Below are 21,499 nucleotides of genomic sequence, written 5' to 3'. Positions count from 1 at the left end.
AGATTGTTTCCTCATATTTGGGAAGTTTTCTGCTATTACTTCTGCCCATATTTTTTTAATGTCATTTATATTGACTCCTTCTTTCTCATTGATACGTATTAGTCTTACATTGTTTATCTTTGTATCATCTTGCAAATGATGAATTATTTTTTCCTGCATTGTAGTTGTTTTTAAGAGATGTTTTCTTACCTTTTCTCTAGCTGCACCAGCATCTTCAAGATCTGAAACTGTCTTCACTCTTACTCAAACGTTTTTGCAAGTTTGTGATTGAGATTTTAAGTTCCTCTATATCTTTTTCTCTGCTTCATGCGATCTATTTCTTTCCTGTATTGCTCATTCAAGGAATCTGTCATTTTTCCAATCTCTATTTTTTTCATCAATGTCTTCTTTAGAGGCCGTTATTAAATATTTTACTACAGAGTTTTTTTCAGATTGGGTTTCCTCTCTATGTTTCTGTATTTGATTCTTCAGATGCTATGAGTTCAGTGAATTCTTTTTTTAGTACAGAAAATAATTCTGCTGAGTTCCTCTAGAACTTTCTGCTGTTGCTTATTTACTATTGACACTATTAATGCATATATTTGAGCTGAGCTAGTAGAAAAGAATTCCACTCTGAGTTCTTCTAGAACTTTCTGCTGTTGCTTATTTACTATCAACACTATTAATTCATACATTTGAGCTGAGCTAGTGTCCTCTGTGCTTGTTCTGTGTGGGCACTGGGTTTCCTCCATATGTTTCTGCATTTGATTCTTTACTGCACATGCTATTAGGAATTTCTTTTTTCATTTTCAATCTGAGTTCCTCTATAACTTTCTGCAGTTGTTTCTTTACTTCAGAAGCTGTTGATTCATTGATTTAAGTTGTGTGATTCCCAATTTGTTCTGTATTAGTGTCCTCTGCACTTGTTATGGATGGGCTTGGGGTCTGAGATTGCATTTTGCTCCTTCTCGTTGTCATCTTGTATAGCACTGTCTTCTGACCTTTGTTGTAGAGCTTTGGTGCAGTTATAACCTTGCCACCTACTGAAATTCAGGTGCAGATCTACAAAGTTTGAATTTATCCAGCTGTGCCTGGCTTGGGTTTGGCTGCTTTGCTCAGCTCCTTCTTGCTGCCGCCCTTGGGAATGAACCTGTTGTGCCCCTCTGGCAAGATGTTCTGCTCTTGGACTAGCTCAGTGGTTCTGTCCCCTGCTCTCTCTGCAAGGACTGCAGCTGCAGAGTTTCACTCCAGACCTCTATGCCAGGCCTGAGCTGCGTCTGAAGGGGACCAGGTGGAGTAGCGGGGAGACAAAGCTCTCCTACACACTCACTGGGCCTGGGTTAGGGCTGGATCTGGGGTTCCCGAGAACACGGCAGAAGTTCTCACTCACTGGGTGGGAGTTGGGGGGACTGCGGAATGGTGGTGGGGAGGTCCCAAGGGTGTGGAATAGGGTCTCACCCACGCTGTACCTGGGCTTGGACCTGACAGGTCCCAATGGTGCAGGGTAACTGGAAGCTCTCCTACACACTCAACGGGCCTGGGCTAGGACTGGATCTGGTGGTCCTGAGAACGTGGCAGAAGTTCTCACTCACTGGGCGGAAGTGGGGGGGACTGCGGAGTGGTGGGGGGTCCCAAGGGGGTGGAAGAGGGTCTTACGGTGCGCCTTGGCTTGGACCTGACCGGTCCCACTGGCGCAAGGTAGCTGGAAGCTCTCCCACACACTCACCGGGCCTGAGCGAGGGCTGGATCTGGGGGTCCCGAGAGCGTGGCAGAAGTTATCCCCAGCCCTGGATTATAGGCCTTCCCATGCCTGGTGTGGGGGCTAGCACAGCATATGGCACCGGGGATTGAACTCGAGGCCTTGTGCTTGCCAGGCAGGTGCTTAAACTGCTGCCCTATCTCCCCAGCCCCTAAAAAAAAACCTTAACATTTTTATATTTGAAGTTTTATTTCTATCATCAAAATGTTAATGGATTTCACAACTTTGAATGGTATATTTTACCAACAAGAACTTTTGTTTAAAAATAACAGCAGATGAAGCTTGTTTCCAGTGACATACATTCCGCTGAGGACTCGGACTTCCCTTTGATGGTTGGAGTGGCATCTTGCCTAGAGGCTGGCAGATGGAGTGGGTGACCTTTGGGGATTATCTCTCCTCAGATTTATATCCAAAATAACTTGGATGTCATTTAATCATGTTTTTCCACTATTTTACATATAAAGGGTCTTATAGTCACTTTAAAAATTAAAAAAAATAATAAAACAGGCCTTGGGGAAGTAAATTCAGACATAAAGAGAAAATGTGGGTTGAAGGAAAGGCGCTTGGGATGTGGGGTGGGGAAGTAGGTGAGTCAGGCTTCTGTAGCTGACCAGGCTGGGGGTGTAACTCAATGGAGAGTCTTGCCTAGCCCTTGCTCTGATCTCAGCACTTTAGGGTTGGGGGAAGAGGGACCTCTCCTTTGAGAGTAACAGATTTGAGGTGAAAAGTCAGTGGTTAGATCTGGTATTTCTATACACTCAATTCCACAAGCTAACTAACCTAATCTGGTTGCAGACAGCTGCTATATTTATAGTGTTTCTTTTCTCTGACTTTTTCATTTGTTGAGTTGGAAATTCCTGGTAACTCTTTGACTTTTCACTTTCAGTACTCTGTAAAGTTACAGAAAAAAAAGAGAAACAAAACAAGCTTTGCTTTTTGACAAATAGTAAGTTTCTAGAGTCATAATTTTAGAGTCAGCTTGGGTACCCAAGTATTTCAACCCAAGCAAATCAAGTCTGAGGACAGGGTGTAGCCATTCATTCAGTGCTAGGAGGTTTCGTGAAGCACCTGTTATAAGTGAGGAAAAGTAGGCTCTGTGTCTAAGATCTTAGTTTTGTTGGGGGAAGTGTCTGTCCACATGGAATGATTAAATATTGCAGCAAGGTAGGACATGTGATCCGCCAACATAAGGTGTGTGGGCCTCCGTTAGTAGAAGGGAAGGGGCATGCAGGGGTTCAGGCCCAGGGCCTTGCCCTGCTGCGCCGTGCTCCAGCACTGAGCTCGTCCCCTCAACCCTGAAAGTGAAAAGCCCTTTTGCCACAGCTGGAGGAAACCACAGAGATCAACTCAAGGAGACCGTGGATCTCATGCAGTCGTGCCCTGGATTGCTAAGACTGGGAAGTGAGCTAATTGTTTAGAAGAGCTATTTTTAGTTGATTGAATTATGCCTCATTCACTGACCAAGCATGTCATGCGGTGATGAAAAGCAGGGAGAGCCGTGTGTTAGAACAGCAGTTCAGTTACTTTGTTTCAAATAATTACATGCATATCTTGATCTGTAATCCAGAGATGGTTGTGTTTATGCTTTCACTCCACTGACCTGGTACATTTTCCTTTTTAGATCCAAAGGGGTGATTCTGAATATCTCCTCTGCCAGTGGCATGTCCCCAGTTCCGCTCTTGACCATCTATTCTTCAACCAAGGTGAACACCATTTTCATAAATTACATCAATATAAGAGAAAGGAATTGTTTTTACTCTGTACAGTTAACATGAATTTAAGTCTCTCCAATTTCATTTAAGAACAAAGTTCCCTTCCTAAGGAGGGAAGGAAAATGCCCAACAGCTGGGGATGTACAGATAGGGGTAGACTTCTGAGGGGACACCAGGGTATCAGAGCTACTGATGCCTGTTTTTCTCCTAATCATTTACTGATTTAAAGTACTATTTGTGCTTTCCCTAGAAAGCAGGCCTAGGCCAGTTAGCTTAGTGGGTGAGAACATGGTGCTAACCTAAGATTGGAGATTTCATATAATGAGTGAGTCAGGGTCATACAGCGTAGGAGAAATACATCCAGTCAGTGCATAGATGTACACAGTAGGCACAAGACAGAAGGATGAGAGTGTGACTTTTGCCACATTGTCCAACATTCATGAATATCTGTTGCCACTTCTAAGGTGTCACAGGAATTTTTCAGAACTCTGTAAAACGTCATTATTTCATATATCACCATTTACTTCCTCACATTATTACAAGAATAATAATTTAGAATGCATCTCTCCCTGCCTGCAGGTCAATAGCATCACCTTCAGATACATCACTAAAGCTTGGAATAGATTTCTGAAGGGAAAAATGTCATTTAGACATTGAAATTAAGCAAGCTTTTAGGAGAAAATAAGCACACTTAATAAATAATATGAATTCACAATATGTCATGGAGGAAAAGAGCAAAAGACTTGACTTTTTTTTTACTTGAAAAAACCTCAGTCCTTGTGATCTTTTGCAAAAGCTCAGCATAACCTCTCAACCCCTGTAGCCAGCTTGCTGCCTGGGTCCCCGGAGCCTGGCGTGCTGTCACTGATGCCACCTGTGCACCAGGGACACAGACTTGCACTCCCCGGGATGTGGGTGCCCTCCTTGGTGCACAGCGTAGCAAGCCTGAGGTTGAGTCCACATGTAAGAAGGGGCAGATGCCACTGAGTGTCACTTAGATAGATCTCACTGTGCAGCAGCAGCAGCAGCAGCAGACGGCTCCCACATCGTCTCTACGCTTACTGGATTTTGCACCATCGTCTTTTCACAACAAAATCCCCCTAGAACATAGACGAACACAATTCTGTTTCTGCTTGAATGGCAAGTAAAGGGTAGACGTACATCTTTCCTCCTTGTGTAATATAAAAATACTTCTTGGAAAGTAATTTTCTGGGGGAAGAAAAGGATAAGGAGAGCCTTTTCCAGTCCTATCAGAATTTGGGGTGTGCGTTATCTTTGGCTAAGATAATACTTCAGGTAGTGGCAGATAAAAACCCTTTGAGGTTTTGAGGTGTTTTTAAAATGTTTCTTCTGCATTTGGAATGATTAAAAGAAGGCTGAGTAGCAGTAGTGCTAAGTGGTTAATTGTTTTTTGTTTCCATGGATAGAATGCGTATAATGATGTAATGCATGTTTCTTCTCACTCCCGACACCCTCTCAGGCTTTTGTGGATTTTTTCTCTCGGTGCCTCCATGAGGAGTACAAGAGCAAGGGCATCTTTGTGCAGGTGAGTGGAGTTTGCTCTCCTTTTAGTATTCCTGTTTTTGTGTGGTTGCCACAGCAACCGTTGCTGTCTTGGCAACGAAAGAAAATCACATTCCTCAGTAAGTGAACGTGACGTTGCACACCATTAAAGATGTGGATTCTTTTTCCCTTATGCACTTAGTCAAGATTTTTAAAAATCATACCACAGAATTTTTAGCTGAGGGTCCCTCAGGTAGAACTAAATGCAGAGTCAGCAATTGAAGCATAATTATTATAGGCTTGAGAGACTGAGATTATTGATATCTCTTTTAAATTGTGGTTAAAAAATATATCATAATTTTACCCATTTAATCATTTTTAAACAGGTAGTGAGTGGCATTAAATGCATTTACATCGTGTGATCACTGCCCCATCCATCTCCAGAACTTTCTTCATCTTCCAGAACAGCAGACCCACTAAACACTCGCTGCCCCTTCCCCCATCCCTCTGCCATTGGCAACCACAACTCTACTTTTTGTCCCTGAATTTGTCTGTTCCTGGTACTCCTTAGGAAGGAATCACACAGTATTTGATCTTCTGTGGTCAAATCACTTACTGTCTTAGGCTCACGTCACTTAGTCCAGTGTCTTGAAGGTCCATCCATCTTGAAGCATGTGTTAGAATTCCCTCCAGAGGCTGAGTATTGCTTCCCACGGTTTGTATGATACCACTCTCTTTTTAGCCACTCTTTCATTGATGGGCACTCATGTTGCTTCCACTTTTTGGCTGTTGTGAATGATGTTGAAGTAGACAGGGGGCACAAATACTGTTTTGATACCTTATGGATATGTATGCAAAAGTGAAATCGCTGGATCATATGGTAATTCCATAAGTTTTCTTAAATGTTTTTGCAGAACTCTAAGACTGTTGTCCTTGTCTGATGTGCCATTTTACATTCTACCAGTAGCTGACAAAGAGTTCCAATTTCTTTACCTCCTCACAAATGTTTGCTGTATTCTGGATTTTGTTTATATATAGGTGGGTGTGAAGTGCTGTCTCGTGGTTTTGCCCATTTGGGTTCCCTTTTGGGGTAATTCTTGGCCATTTGCACATCCTCTTTAGAGAAATCTCTATTCAAATCCTTAGTTGGGCTTTTTGTTGAATTTTAGAAGTTCTTTTTTTTTCCTTTTTGTATTGAGTGCAGAGTCTGCCAGGTCTCATGATGTAGATCAGACTCATAGTGATCTTCACGTTGTCAGCCTCCCAGTCACCATCTCAGTGTACCCCGGGGGCGGGGCCAGCATCACATGCAGGAGTTCTTGTTGGGTTTTTTTTTTTTTTTTTGAGTTCTTGATTAATTTGGATGCTTATAAATATTTACTTTCCCTGAGTAGCCTTTCACTCTCTTGATAGTGCTTTTTAGTGCACACATGTTGATGTCTTTTTAGTTTTGATAATAGTCCAAGTTATCTACTTTTCCTCTGCTTTCTGATACTTTGAATGTGGTAGCCAAGAAATCCTATTTATTTACTTACTTGCTTATTTATCGTTTTGAGCCAGTTTCACTATGCAGCTTGGGCTGGCCTTAAACTAACTTTTTAGCCCAGGCCGGTCTTAAACTCTCAGTAATCCTCCTGCCTCAGTCTCTTGGGTGCTCAGATTATACACACCTGGCTTCATCTTTTTTAAAGTTGCTGAAATTGAACTTTTACAAGGTTAAGTGATTCACGCGTCTGAGCCAAGGTTCAGATCCAGGTGTGGTAAGCCCCAAAGCCCCTCTGAACCATCGAGCTACTTACTGCAGGCCTGCAGGGTAGCACTGGCCACTTACGCAGTTCCGCCTGTGCTTAGGAATTGATAGGACCAGAGGTGCTTGACTGCTTCAGCCAGCTCATCCTTTGCTACTCATAGGTAATCAGGGCCTCACTGTTAGCTAGCTCTGGCACTGAGTCTTTTTAATTATCCATCGAAGGCCGGCGAGATAGCTCAGCAGACTAAGCACCTGCTTAGGCAAGTGCACAGACCGGGGTTCAATCACTGGCACCACATGCTGTGCTGAGCTGGCCACTGAAACTGGGTGTGGTTGTGCATGCCTGTAATCTCAGCGCTGGGGAGGCTGATAACAGGAGGATCACTACAAGGCTGAGCTGTGTAGTGAGACCCTGAACCAAATACATTAAAAAATAATAATAATAATAAAAATTTACCCTTTGAGAGAGTGATACAGCAGCAAAGGCAGGACAACCATTTCCTCACCTTCCTGGGACCACCAGGAGGCCGCACCTGAGCTTTTGCCTAAGGCATGCCCAGATGTCACAGCTCTCTGGCATTAGTTTGGTTTGCAGTTTCTCATATAAACAGGGTGCATGGGAAAGACAGGATTTTCTAGAATCCAAGAGTTCAGTACCGAGCCACTGTGCCCTTGTTGCCCCACGTTCCTTAACAGCTTGGTAACACTGGTAATAAGTGCGATGCAGGCAGAGATGTGGTAACTGCACCCGGCGCAGCGTTCCTGGGAGGTAAGGCATCACCTGCCAACAGCGCACCCTCTCCCTGCTGCTCAGTCTATTATAATCAAGCTCTCAGTTGGATAATTCTCCCACACTCGCTGAGAGCAGCAAGAATCCGAGTGACCCACTGGTGGTGGCCTGTAGGAGGGACCAGAAGCTGCAAGTGTTTTAGTACCACCTGGCAGTGTTAGGCCCGTGAGCCCAAGACAGCGATTCCTACGCTTCTGTGACTAGCCGGGACAGCCCACTCTCATTTTCACAGCCTGCTTCCCACGGAGTTGTGTGTCTTCTGACTCTGCGCCCGCTAATGTGATGTGCCTGGAAATGCTTAGAAAGGCCCATCAGTATGTCTCTGGAGTGTTTTACTTTGGTAAACTTCAGCTTTCTCCTAATAGAGCCTCTCAGTTGTGTCATCTCATCAGTCATTGTCTTTCCTCATATGGAATCATTTGAGGTTTACACTTGGAGTGAATTTGATGAAAAAAATAAAATTCATCAGTGAAGACACTTGCCATACATAAGTGAGTGCATATCAGGGTGCTGGAGTAAAGTAGAAAGAGAACTCTGCATTCTTTCTAATCAAAGAGGCAGGGGAAAAAAAAAGAAAAGAACCCTGCTCTAAATGAAGCACACTTAAAAATTGCTTTTTCTGTGGTGGTGCTTTGTGTCTCCAAATTTGGGGATCAGGAGTATGTATCAGCCAACTCTGCCTTCCAGTCTGCTCTGCAAACTTTTCTGGGGTGGGCTTGCTGTCCTCCGTGGTCATCCAGCGGTTGCTGGAAAGTTCAGCACTGGGTTCCAGCTGCGCAGGGCCAGAGTGGCCTTCGCAGTGCCTGGTGCACTCTGCCCTTGATGCCTGGAGACCTTGCGTCCACTGCGTCCCCGCCTCTCCTCCCTGGGCGGCACCATGCTTGCTCCTGGAGCCCGCCCTCCGCACATACATCCGGGGCCCTCTGCCCTTCCTCAAGGCACCAGGCACAGCCTGCCCGCTGGGGGCACTGCCCCGGCCCCTTGGCACATTCGGAGTCTGTTGCGATCCCTTCTTGCTGCTCTCTGGGACTCCCTGCATCTCTGCCTGCCACTCTGGCCTTCCCTCTTTTCCAGCTCTAATCTGGAGAACAGGTTTGTGTCCTTGTCTCTGGGTGACTCATGGCAGCATTACCTGGACACCTGCTGTCCTGGCTTCTACACTTTGCCTCAACTTCTTTCCTATAATGAGAGCATTTAAAATTACCTTTGAGAAGTCACATTTGCCCTTATATAAATAATTCCTGGAAATGCAAGTAAACAGTAATAACAGCTTTTACAATGGTACACACCTGTAGTCTCAGCTGCTTGAGAGGCTGAGGCAGGAGAGTCTTGAACTCAAGAGTTTAGGGTAAGCCTGAGCAACATAGCAAGTCCCTGTCTCTTAAAAAAAAGAAGAATGATGATGAGGAGGAGGAGGAGGAGAAAGAGAAGAGAAGAGAAGAGAAGAGAAGAGAAGAGAAGAGAAGAGAAGAGAAGAGAAAAGAAAAACAGTAGCACCAACCAGTTATATAAATTCTCTGGAGCTGAATCATGGAGCTGATAGACTATTGAAGAAGAGGTCAGGTATACATTCTTGGGTAAACTTTATCAAAAGCTTTGTGCGCCTGCTAAGGATTCTCTGTTCTCTTCGTTATCTTATAATTAAAAATGAACCCAAACTTGCACTTAAAGCTTTCAGAGGGCAGAAGTGACAAGGGACCAGCATGGCCATGGAGTGGGCCCTGGCCCCCAACTCCTGTGTGTGTCGTGTTCTGACTGGCAGTTCATGGTGCACTAGTGTGGGGTAGCTGGGACCAAGGCTAAATCCTGGCACCCTGCCCTCGTACTTTTATTCCACAGAACCTTCACAAGCCCTCTTGCTTTTTAGAAAGTATTTTATTTAGAAATAATTTCTAGTCAATAAAAAAGTTATATTGCCCTTTGCCTGGAAAACACTTTATTTTTAGCATTAACTCCATTTGTCTTATTGGAGCTAAATTGCATACTGCCATGGTGGTTCTTTACCTCTAGTATATTTCTAAAAAAATAATTTTAAAAAAAGGATACTCTCACATATAACCACAGCATGGTTTACCAATTTTATGTTTAATTTTTCCTTGGTGGGGAGGGAGTACTGGGAATTGAACTCAGGGCCTCACACATGCTAGTCCCTAGTATTCTGCCACTGAGCTACATCTCCAGCCTGTTTTCTGTTTGGAGACAGAGTCTCACTGGATTATGTCATTAAGTTGCCCAGGCTGGGCTCAGCCTTCTGGAGGGCTGGGACTGTGGGCATGAGCCACTGCACACAGTTTTGATGTAATGTTTTAACCTACTATGGCATCTATGCTCCTTTTTTGCCCCTGTAATATTCTTTATAGTTAGCTAGCTAGCTAGCTTGCTTGCTTTATTTAGTTACCCAGTTATTTTGTGACCCTCGGGATCAAGCCAAAACTCACATGTGCTTGGTGAACACTCTTCTGCTGAGATAACAGCCTCAGCCCTTGTGATTCAGAGACGGGATGAGCTCGTTGCCCAGGGACTCTGCCCTTGCCATTCTCTTGCCTCAGCCTACCCCTTACAGTAAGTTTTATCTTCCAGCAAATCATTCGTGTTAGGGTCAGGTATTTAGCTGAAATGTTTCTTGACTTTTCTTTGAATAGATCTAGAAACTGTTTTTGGTCTTTATGACACTGACATTTCTTAAGAAGACAGCACTGCTCCCCTGCTCTGTTTATTTGGTTATTTGGTTGGTGTGTTTCATTTGGGACAGTGTCTTGTGTGGCCTGGGCCAACCTGGAACTCACTGTCCTCCTGCTTCTCCTCTATAGTCCTGGGATTGCATATGTGCACCACCATGCCCTGCTTATTAACCCATTTGTTTTCATGTAAAATCCTCATTTGGAGCTTATCTAGTGGGTCCTCCTACTTAGTTTCAGGGTACGCTTTCCTGGCCATGTCCTGAGGTGTCATGTCCTTCACCACAAGAGACACGGTGTCCATATCTGCTCTTCACTGGGGTTAGCTGTGGTCCTTCTGTCCAGAGTCACCTGTTGTTCCTACTGCATGAAAAAGATGCTATGAAGAAACTACAAAGAGGGTGATGTGTTTCAGCGGATAGGGAAGTGCAGGGCGTTTCCTACCTGGGTTGGTGACACGCATAGATCCTGCTGCTATTATCGCTTCCCCTAGATTTGCATCCAGTGATGTCCTGACAAACCCGCTGTATAAAGAGGCTTAGTGGTGTTACACAGAAACACTGCCAGTGGGGAACCATATATGTGTAGGTGTGAAGAGGAAAGGAGAGCCCATGTCATCCAGCCTCAACCACATGCCGCATTTGCCTGCTGTGTTATCCCTTGGGAGCTGTACCTTCACTCAGTTCCATTTTACAAATAGGAAAGTAAGGATCAGTAGAGATCATGTGACCTGTTCAGTGTACCGAGATTGAGATTGACATTGAAAGATTAAACACTTTACACCAGCACCAAAGCCCAAATTGGGAAGTAAATATGTCGTACTATCCTGTACTTCAAGAAATGTTTAGAGAGGGTACCCTTTAGTCTAGGAACTGGGATACAACGTCAAAAGGGGCAGCTGGAGACCTCTCTGTGATTGAATTTACATTTGGTGGGCAGGAAGCAGTAAACAAACTACTGCATGAGTAAGATGCTGTGAAGAAACTAAAGGGCGTGATGAGTTCCAGCAGACGGGGAGCTGTAGGGAGTTTCCTGATCCAGGTTTGTGACCTGGTTGAGCAGAGCTTCAAAATCTGTGCTGTGGCTGGGCTGGAGCTGCATGCCTGTAATCGCAGCACCAGGGATGCTGAAGCAGGAGGATCGCGGTGAGTTGGAGGCCCGCCTGAGCTGCACAGTGAGTTCAGGCCACCCTGAACTACATAGAGAAACTTCATGTCAGAAACCAAAAAGCCAACAGTAATTAATCTCTGCGTCCCGTTCTCCTGTTGCTTTTGGAGGCTGCGCACCCTGCAGCTTTCTTCTTTGGACCTGGAAGCCAGACTCCTGGCAGTGCCATCAACCAGGAGCAGCTTGCCAGCTGGAAACATCCCCTAAGGTTTGCTTTCTGGCTAAAAGAGGAAGGGTGGGGAAGTAGGTAGAGACCATGTGAACCGTCCTGAGAGGATGGCTGTAGTTTGGCTGCCCGAAAAATGCACTTAGTTTTCTCCTTCTTAGCACAAGATTACAAAAGCATACACCATTGCAGCTGGGTGCACGCCTGTGATCCTGGCACCTAAGAGGCTGAGGTAGGTGGATCCAACCTGGGCTTCGAAGCCAGCTTGAGATAGATAGAGTGAGTGAGTGAGTGAGTAAGCGAGCGAGACCCAGTCTGGACACCCACCCCCAAGAAAGAATACACCATTTCAATTTCAGTTACCCTCGTGGATAAGTCTTCTGGGCTGCATGCCTTTCAGTTGCTACCCCTTTGGTGGTGAGAGTTGATGGCTTTGTTAATTTAGTTTTAAATATGGTTTTTAACTGGAATAGATTTTGTTTCATCTATATGAGACTTAGAAAACAAATGAGAAAAAATTCATTTTTAAAAAATGAAAGACACTCTTTACACTGTTAAAATATTGCTGCTTATAATAATCATAGATATTAGGCCTCAAAAAGCTAAAAGGCTAGTATTGAGAAATGCCTATCAAGATTGAAAACGTAAGTCCCCATTTTGCTTGTTAATTGCCAAGGACAAAAGAAGGTGGTGGAGTGTGTCTTCAGTGCAAATGGAGTCAAAATAGAACTATAAAGGACTATAAAGAGTCTCACTGGAAATACTCCTGTCTGGCCAGCTGAACCAACTTTAAGAAATGGCTCTGGAGTAGCACAGTTAGATCTGCTGGGTCACTGACACCACCCAGGGAGTCTCCAGGTTTGGTCAGCAAGGGTGTCCTTTCCATAGCGTGTGACAACGCTGTTGTGCCACAGGATGGGCTGACTCGCAGTCTCCAGGCCACTAACTGTGTCCAGAGGGATGAAGACGTCCGCGGCTGGGTTCCCTTGATGGTCAGAGCGCCTGGAAGTTGGCATTCCCATCCCTCTTCCAGGATGGGAAGATTCAGCCGCATTCTTTCCAAACTGATGCTTAAAAATGTAAATACTAGAAATTTCAAAAGCAGTTACTGATATGTGTGTGCTAGAACTCATGTCTCATGCTTTAACTAACAGCGTTAGATTGATTCTCAGAACAGTACAGTAAGCGAGATGCCACGTTCCCCAGTTAATGTAGGAATTGGGCCTTGCTCAAGGGTCCATTGCTAGCGAGTGGCCACCCTGGCTGGGATTTGAGTCCAGGCTGGTTTGATTTGGGTGAGCACTGATGCCCTCCCCGCCACCCCTCCCGCATCCCACATTCAGTCCATCGGGAAGCCCTGCCAGCTCCACACCGGGATCTGAGCCCTTGGGCCACCACGGGGCCTCACCCAGGACAGTCCAGCACCTCCTGTCTGGCCTCCCCTCTCCTGCTTATCGTGGCAAAGTCGAGTCATTTTGCTCCTGTGCTCAAAACTCACCCTGGGGCTTCTCATCGTCCGAGTAAAACCATCAGTTGCTTCCGCTGCAGGTGCCCTTTGCCCAGGTTTAGGTTTCTTCCCTTTGATTACTCCTTGCCAGTATGACAGACGCATTTTATTATTTTTTTGTGGGCGAGGTCCCCCTACTGAAATATGAGCTCTGTACCGTTAGGAACTCTGAGTATTGTTGTACAGCTTTATTCCCAGTGCCTAAACCTTCCCTAGTGTGTACTCAGGAGATAATTTATTGCTAAATGAATGCATTTTGTGTCATTGCACCATTTTCCCTTTTGTTCTTGACTGAACACATGTAAATGTCACGTGCTTGCAGGAACATTTGTAACTCATTAGCCAGAATTTATCAAGAATTTTCTTAGTTCAGAGCAGAGTATTTTGAATGCCTTTATTTTGGGCTTAGTGCTTAATCTTACATGTATTATTTATTGTCAAGGGGCCTTTTTTTTTCTCCCTGACATACAGGAGAGATCTCTGTACATCAGAACAATTCCTGTTGTCCTGATATTTTCTACCCACGAGATGATCAAGGGGTCTTTCACAGAAAAGTTTTTTCATGGTCTGCAAGTAAGAGTATTCCAAACTCCGAAACTATTGTATGTGTGTATACTTGCTCAGATTTTCTGGAGGACTTCAGCTCCTGAAATGGTCTGTGAATTCACAGATTAAAGTCTCCCGCTGTGCTTCACAGAGGAGCCCCGGCCTCTGCGCTAGGAGTACGTGCTGACTGCACTGCTCAAAAAAGGTGGATGAGAACTGTCTCGAGAACTCCAGGTTGTGTGAATAAACTGGAAAGCCTTGTTAGGGAATTTTCTGGTCATTTTTAAATGTAGGAAGGCCTACTTAATACACAGTTACTATATATGAAATATGCTGTACTGTGCAGAGTGCCAAGATTTGGTGTTTGGTTCTCGAATATTTGCTGCGCAGCTTTGGGCATCTTTCTTTCCACTACTTAGTGGCATTCAATTGTAGCCTTTCTGTTCTGAACAGACCCCCTTAGCTGTTTTGTGAAAACAGATACCTAAGCAGTCTAGGCCAGTGAGTGAGAAGAAAAAAGCTACAGAGTTGTCTCCAGGGATTTTTTTTAATAGGCTAAGCAAGGACAAAGCATCAGAGACAGCCTTTCATTTATAGCTTGACCAATTATTTTCAGTTTGGGATTCTATATTGGGAAACCAGAAAATGTGTCTGCATCTGTAGCTGTCAAGGTCAGGCTCCTGAGCAGGCAAATTGGTAATGGCCACTTGTTGAGCTTAAAGAACTTTAGAAATTTGTTCTGTCCAGAATATTTCCGTAGAAGTCCCTGTGTTTTTTGGCCTGATTCCCATAATGTTTTCCTGAGTAAGTAAAGGAGTAATTATTGTTTCTTAGGCTGTTAATTAATAACTTAAAGATATACCTAGATGACTTCTTTGTATAAAAGATATCTCTCCCCTTTTCATAGTTTTTAATATTTTTAAAAAATTTTTGTGGCAAGTAGCTAAATCTATATATTTGTCGTTGTTTAGATAAATGATTTCACTTAAGAATATCTAAAGTTTTGGCTTAAACGCTCATATTACCAACTTCAGGTACATTTAATTTTCTGGATGGTATGTATGGAAAGCGCCCCAGTACTGTTCTCACCTGTTGCTGTCTGTGTGAGGTATTATTTTGCTGGCTCGTTTGGTACATACGCACAGTGCTCTGCCGTGTAGCAGTGCTGTTCCAAGCACTGAGGACATAGTGATGAGTAAGACCACACTGTCATGGAGCGTGTTTTCTAGAATTTGATGCCATTTAGCGATTGGATGTAGTTTCCGTACCACTTTGCCTCTTTGCTACCACGCCATTTCTGCTGTTGGAGGCACCCGGAATTTCTTACAGTTCTGGAAAACCATACTCTTTCACATCTCTTTCTTTGCTTCCGCTGTTGCTGTATTTGTTTACCCAGCAGACTCTTCCTCTGCTTTTTGGACATAGCTCCAAAGCTGCTTCACCTCTGAATCCCTCTCATCCACTAGGCTGTGTGGAAACACATGGTGGAAAGAAGGAAATTCGCTTTCAGAGCACAATTCCTATTTCCTGCTTGGGAAAATAGAACTCCACGGGCCTGTGTGTCTCCTGTCCACAGCCTCCGAGCAGCGGTGCTCCTGCTTGTTGGCACTGCTCAGCTGAGGGATAAGTTAGCGGGCGGCACCATCCAGTGGCTCGGCCAGGCAGTGCAGCCTCTCCTCCAAGATCAAAATGGCCCAGGTTATGCTGCATGCACACGCAGGGTGGAGGACGGGAGGGTGGAAGAAAGGAGCAAAGATTTAGAATGTAATCGAAAGGCATGATTATCAGACCATACTTATCTTGAGAGGCTCAAAACGTTATAATACTTTTAGCAGCCTTCTAGCCTCATATGAGATTGTTTTTTGTCTTTAATCTGGGGTTTTGTAAGCTATAAACCTGAGGACTAGTGATGCAGTTAGCTTCTGTTCCTTTATTATTTGAGATCAGAATATATGTACATACTCTGTTTTGTCCTGTTTGCTTCTCAGCTTTGTTTGATGAATAAATTTGACCTGCTCATTTCATACTAGTATCACTCTGGAATCTTTCTTTGGCCTGTGCACTCCTATCTTTGCAGCAAAATAAGTAAAATTAAAGATCTTTAACCAAAGGGAATTTTTTTGTTCATAAGCGAGGGATAAATGTATAGTGGCCATCCCAATAAATACATGCATAAAAGCCCAAAGTTATATAATCAAAGTTGGTCCAGGTATTGCATTGCTTTGTGAGGTTAGTTTACTCAGTGTGGGTTTGTAGCTACAGAGATTAAAAGAGGGAAAGACAGGTGACAGTGTTCTGACCCTTGGGTTCTTGGCTCTACGCTGGGCTGGAGTTTCCGCTTACACGTTAGGAGATGGCGGGTTCTAATCCTTAACTCCTCCATTGAAGTGGGGAAATTACAAAATTACCAAAGTGCTCATATGCACAAAAGCACAAAATGGCATGTCCTTCAAGTGTCAGCAGGAAGGAAGCCGACAGTGTGAAGCAGATCTCAGCTTTACTTCTACTTGGAAGCTGTCCATTTGGACCACCATGTGTTGAAACAGACACACAGGGCATCAGCAGTTAGACCTTTTCCTTTCACACTCGTGAGAGGAACAGAGCATGCGCGCCTGCTGGTGCGCGCCCACGCCCACGGCGGCACACGTCACGGGACGCCCTCATATCACACCTTGGAACTTGTGACAGGGTTCCTCAATTGTGTGTTGACTCGAGCCCTGGACATAGCAAGCATAAGGAACTAAGGAAAGAAAGGGATAACCTAAAGCTTAAAAAGTGAAATGTTTATTTTAAAAGCACTAGCGACGCTAGAACAAGCTTAATTAATCATAAATTTTCAAGAAAATTAGTGTCGAAGGTAATATGTCAAAAATCTCATACTTGATGCTTCTGTGGCCGTGATCTACGTGGTCAGGGGAGAGAGAGTGTCCTGTCTTGAATGTTTGCTGTTTGGATTGCAGCTTAAGGTCTTCCCTTGAAAGGCTCCAAAAGGTTCATTTCTACATTTCTGCTTATGTTTAGTATTTTTTTCCTTGTCTCAAATTCTGCCTAACTGATAAAACTAACTCGCCATGATTTGTATGGTGCTGTCCTGAGTGTTAACAAGCTGGCTTTGGATAGCTCCTCCTCTTTTCTTCTCTGACGTAGAAACTTCAGCTTTCATTAGACTGCTTCCTTCCACCGTGACCAGCGATCAATGAAGCTCGCTGTTCATTCTGAATTCATGGCCTTCCTAATCATGCCATGTCTGGGGGGTGTCGTCTTTCTAGAGCGTCCTGCCATACTACGTTGCTACGAAGCTGGCTAAAATCCGAACGCCAACTCTGGATAAGCCCTCTCCAGACACATTTGTGAAGGCCGCACTTAGTACCGTAGGCCTGATGCCTCGCACCTGTGGGTACCTGATCCATTCTCTAATGGTATGTACATTTCGAAGTCCCAAAGCAGTTCCTTCCAGTTTAAGGCTTTCTTCCCATTGAGTCACAAATAATATATGATATATACTGAGCTATATACCTAGTCTAGGCTTACCAAACCTCTGTTTTATTTTAAGCTACACAACAAAGAGCTTTGAAATGTGCCTCTAAATGAAGTAGCAGAATAGTAAAACTTAAAACTAAAGGCTTCAGTTTACCCCGCAGTGAAGACTGCAGCTGTTTATCTTCCCCATTTCTTTCCCTAGGCCATAGTCTCCTCGGCCCTGCCTTCTTGGATTTACTGGAAAATAGTCATGAGTACAAACAAGGCTGTGCGAGCTCGCTTTCTGAAGAAAAACAAGAAGAACTAAGCACTGAATCCTGCATTGAGTAACCTGGCCAGACGCTTCTGCCCTGCAAGGTGCCCCGCCTGTCCCCAGTGCCTATGGCTGTCGTCTCAGTGGTGAACTGCCATGCTCAGCATTATCACATTGGGAGGGAAACAGAAGTTGCTCTTAGGAGTTCCTGACATAGCCTAAAACCGCCTGGAAAATATTTGAAGGGTAATATAGGTGCTCGTGTCAAATGGATATAGCGTAAGTACTACCAAGAACAATTCATAGGAACAAACACGATTATAACAAATCACAGAATGACGAGAGACAGGCATGAAAATTCAGCAGTTTCATCTGGTCCAGGATGCTAATGACCGTTACATTTTCTCAGAAATATATTAGAAAACATAATAGCTAGACACTTTTTGATTAACTTATAGGCAGGCAGTTCCCAATTTATATAGATCTGTAAGGTTTTCTAAATATATGATCAGTTTGTACATTTATATGGAACTCTTCTTTCTCAAAAGTAGCTAGTGACAAAAATGTGGATAGCTGGGTGTGTTGGCACATGCCCGTCATCCCCGCACTCTGGAGGCTGAGGCAGGAGGCTGGCCCCGGGTTTGAGGCCAGCCTCGGATACAGAGTAAATTCAAGGCCTTGCTGAACTACATAGCAAGACCCTATCTCAAAAAACTTTATTTCTCACATGTAAAGCCTACTAAAATATATGCTTTCTTTTAATTATATTATTTCCGCTCAACTTAAATGTCTGGTATGATTGACTTACAAAAGTAAATGGGCTAAAATGCATGCAGAGACTGGTGGCAGCCACCTTTGCTTCTGCTGCACAGTGCTGCTGTGTGTGTAACCTAGACCGCTTCTGTGACACTGTGAGCGCCGTGTAAGTGCACAGTGCCTTTGCAGTGGGAAGCTCTCGCGGCTGACAGGGCTGGTGCCAATAAAAGTGATATAGCAACAGTGTTGAGCGAGTGTTCTTGGTACTCTTAATGCTTGAACCCGAGGCCACAATGACACCAGATCGGTGCGAGGTAGGGCTGTTCCTGAGCTTCAGAAATCTGTGCCAGGGTGTCACCGAGGAAGAGGTGGACACGGGGAACAACACAGAAGGCCTCAGCCAGGTACGCTGTTCTGGAGACAACTGTTGAAATCTGAGCGAGACCTGGAAGGTAATTATTACATTGATGTTGATTTCCAAGGGGCCGGGGAGATGACTCAGTGGAATAAGCCCTTCCCTGGCAAGCACAAAGGCCTGAGTTCAATCCCCGGTTCCTCCAAAAAAACAAAAAAAAAACCCAAAAAAAAAAACCCCAAATGATGTTGATTTCCAGGTTTTGATAATGGTACTTAAGAAAAATTTAGTCTTTATTTTAGGAACTACATACTAGAGTACTTAAGGATACTAGAAGATTATATATGCAGCTGAATCTCAAAAGAAAACAGTGTCATACAATGTATATTGGAAACAATAGAGCAAATGTAAAAGGTTAGTAACGTCCAGAGAATCTAGGCAAGAGTGTATGCAAATTCCTATTGTGCATATTTACCATAAATTTGAAATTACTCCAAATAAAAAACTTTTTAAAATGACTTCTGTGGGCTAGGAATATAGCTCAGTGGCACAGCACCTGCCTGGCAGGCATGGGGCCCTCAATTTGATTCCTGGTAACAAAAACAAAAACAAAAATGACTTTTATTGGATGCCTCTAGCTCATCTTGTGGTCAGAGAACATGTGTGTATGATATAGCGAGGCAAATTATTATAATCATTCTCTGCCATCTAAAAAATGGTAATGGTAGCCACTCTTCACATTTTTGTGAGTATAAATTAACATACTTAGCACTCAACCAGTGTGTGTGTGGTGTTGTTGCTGCCGCTGTTGTATGTGATATAGTAGTCTTGATTGTGAATCCCCAAAACAGTAGACCTGAACCTTGTCAATGTTACTTTACATGGAAAAGGGGTGTGTTGTAGTCAGGGTTTACAAGGAAAACAATGTAGTACAGGACACATAATTTATAGGGTTATTTTGTAGTAGTCACTGAAAAAGTGATACAGAAAAAGAGTACAGGAGATTTGTCCACACCCTGCTGACCCAAAGAATCCAGCTGAGGGCCTGGGTCCCATGGCAAGGTCCTGCACGTGCCCAGCTGGAGAACCGCAGCCCACAACAGTGTCCCCTGCAAGTCTTCATCGAGGACCTGCAGGCCCCAAGGTCAGCGGTGGAAGCTAGAATGTGCGCCAGCCAGGGAAGGATCTGTGCCAGCCGGCTGAGGGACCTGCGCTGGGGCCAGCAGGTGCTGCTCAAGGTGAAGGCCAGAGCTCCCCAAAAGGGCACCACAAAGCTAGCATGACAAACTTCTCCAGGAGAATCAGTACCACCCTCCCCTCCAGTTCTCCTTTTATGCTGTTGGCAACAATTCTCAGGTGGGCCCTCCACCACTCGGATTCAGTTCAGCTGGGTGTTACAGGTTGACCATTAGTTAATCCACCACAGGTCTTTTTCCAGGTGTGATTGAGTTAAGGCCCTTGAGATGGGAAGTATTTTTCTTGATACATTACTAAGGTCTGTAGTAGTTTATTACAGTAAACAAAAATAAAGACTTTCATAATGGTGTTTTCCACGTCTTTATTTCATGAATGGTGAAAACAATTTGGAACTAGAATATAACTCATGATAGGATACTTCAAATAGTTTATTAGGGGCTGAGTGCAATGCTCCAGGCCCTGCTTAATAAAGCATCCTGAACCATAAGGATGATTTTCCTAATTGAACAGTGCCTTTACCTCAGAGAAACAAATCCTTGGAGCAGATTCCCAGTACTTAGTTGTCTCAGGTCTTTACTCCAGTGGTTTTCCTGCCAAAGATGTGAGGTGTTATACAAGTATGTGCCCAGATGGCCAAATATTTATGAGTTACCTAAACCGGGGTGGGATGTTTAATCAGAAAGGTAGAGTGGTTACAATCGGAAGAAGAAAAGGCTCTAGCCATAGAAGCAGGAGTACTGTGGCCACAAGCCAGTACAGCCAGCAGCCATGAGAAATTAATGGAGGCAAGGGATAGGTTCTCTAGAAATTGTGTGAGATAAAGGACCTTGCCAAAAGTTAATTTTGGAATGTTATTGCTTGTGTCTCGACGCACACCCCCAGCCCTCGTGTGGTCATAACTGGGCTTCTCAGAGGTGGCTTGATCTAGTGCGTGTGATGCTGGGATCCAGGGTGTGCGGTTACTGGGTCGGTCCACTGACTGGCTTGGCATAGTTCTGCTGGGAATGAAGATGTGTCACCCTGCACTGCATGTCAATACTACCTGCCCTGCTGGGTGGCCTGGATGGAATAGAAGGGACAGAAAGAGGCTTGCCACTTGTCACTTGTTGCATGCTGCCTTTTGTCTGCCATGAACGGTTGTTCCTATGCAGTGCCCTTCTGCCAAGCTGCCCCACCTTGGAGTCAGCCAACATGAACTGAAACCTCTACCAACGCAGGTATAATAGAGTCCTTTCCTCCTTTAACTTTGAGTGTTGGCTATTTTGTCTCATCAATGAGAAAAGTTTAAGCATAGTAATAACATGTTGGACTTCTGGTCTACAGTGAATATGAATTATGAAAAAAATTACTGTCTTAAAACTACAAACTTTATCACAGTTTGTTACAGCACCCCAAGAAAGTAATACAAATGTGAAGTTTTATTACCCCCTGGGTTTGTGGGGGTTTTTTTGGTTTGTTTGTTTGTTTTTTTTTGCGGAACCAGGGATTGAACTCAGATCCTTGAGCTTGCCAGTCAGGCGCTTATCCTACTGAGCCATCTCCCCGGTCCCTAGCCCCTGGGTTTGTTGAAATTTGTCCATATAGGGTCAGTGTTGTGAAGTCTTCCACGTATGCTTAAGGTTCATTTTGCCATTGCTGTATTGATGGGTTCCTTAAATCAAGCTTGTTGTGTTCAAATCTTTCACTTTTCTCTGCCTGTCATACCAATAATTTAAAAGATGTTGTAAGTTTTTACTGTAATGATAGATTTATGTTTCTCTTGTTTATTTTGTGCATTTTATTGAATCAATATATCATCCTGGTGAATTACATCCTTTTTATTACATAGTGACTTTCTTAGAGTTGAGGGGTTTTGCCCTCAAGTCTGTTTTCTGTGATATCAACTATCTTTTTTTGGTTAA

General features: G+C 44.1%; 1 protein-coding gene across 1 annotated transcript in view; it reads left to right on the top strand.

Annotated features, from left to right (window-relative positions):
- Hsd17b12 (hydroxysteroid 17-beta dehydrogenase 12) overlaps nucleotides 1–17,938 on the top strand; it is a 173,898-nt gene extending 155,960 nt beyond the window's left edge. The window contains exons 8-11 of the mRNA XM_004627027.3: nucleotides 3,360–3,441; nucleotides 4,931–4,996; nucleotides 16,827–16,976; nucleotides 17,240–17,938. Of these exons, the coding sequence (XP_004627084.1) occupies nucleotides 3,360–3,441; nucleotides 4,931–4,996; nucleotides 16,827–16,976; nucleotides 17,240–17,344 (403 nt within the window). The 3' untranslated portion in view covers nucleotides 17,345–17,938. The remainder of the gene's footprint in view (nucleotides 1–3,359; nucleotides 3,442–4,930; nucleotides 4,997–16,826; nucleotides 16,977–17,239) is intronic.
- The last annotated feature ends 3,561 nt before the right edge of the window (nucleotides 17,939–21,499 follow it).

Source organism: Octodon degus, unplaced genomic scaffold (genome assembly GCF_000260255.1).
Source record: "Octodon degus isolate 3935 unplaced genomic scaffold, OctDeg1.0 scaffold00018, whole genome shotgun sequence".
Taxonomy (NCBI): Eukaryota; Metazoa; Chordata; class Mammalia; order Rodentia; family Octodontidae; genus Octodon; species Octodon degus.
Note: the sequence above shows the minus strand (reverse complement) of the source record. Positions and strands in the feature narration are given on the sequence as shown.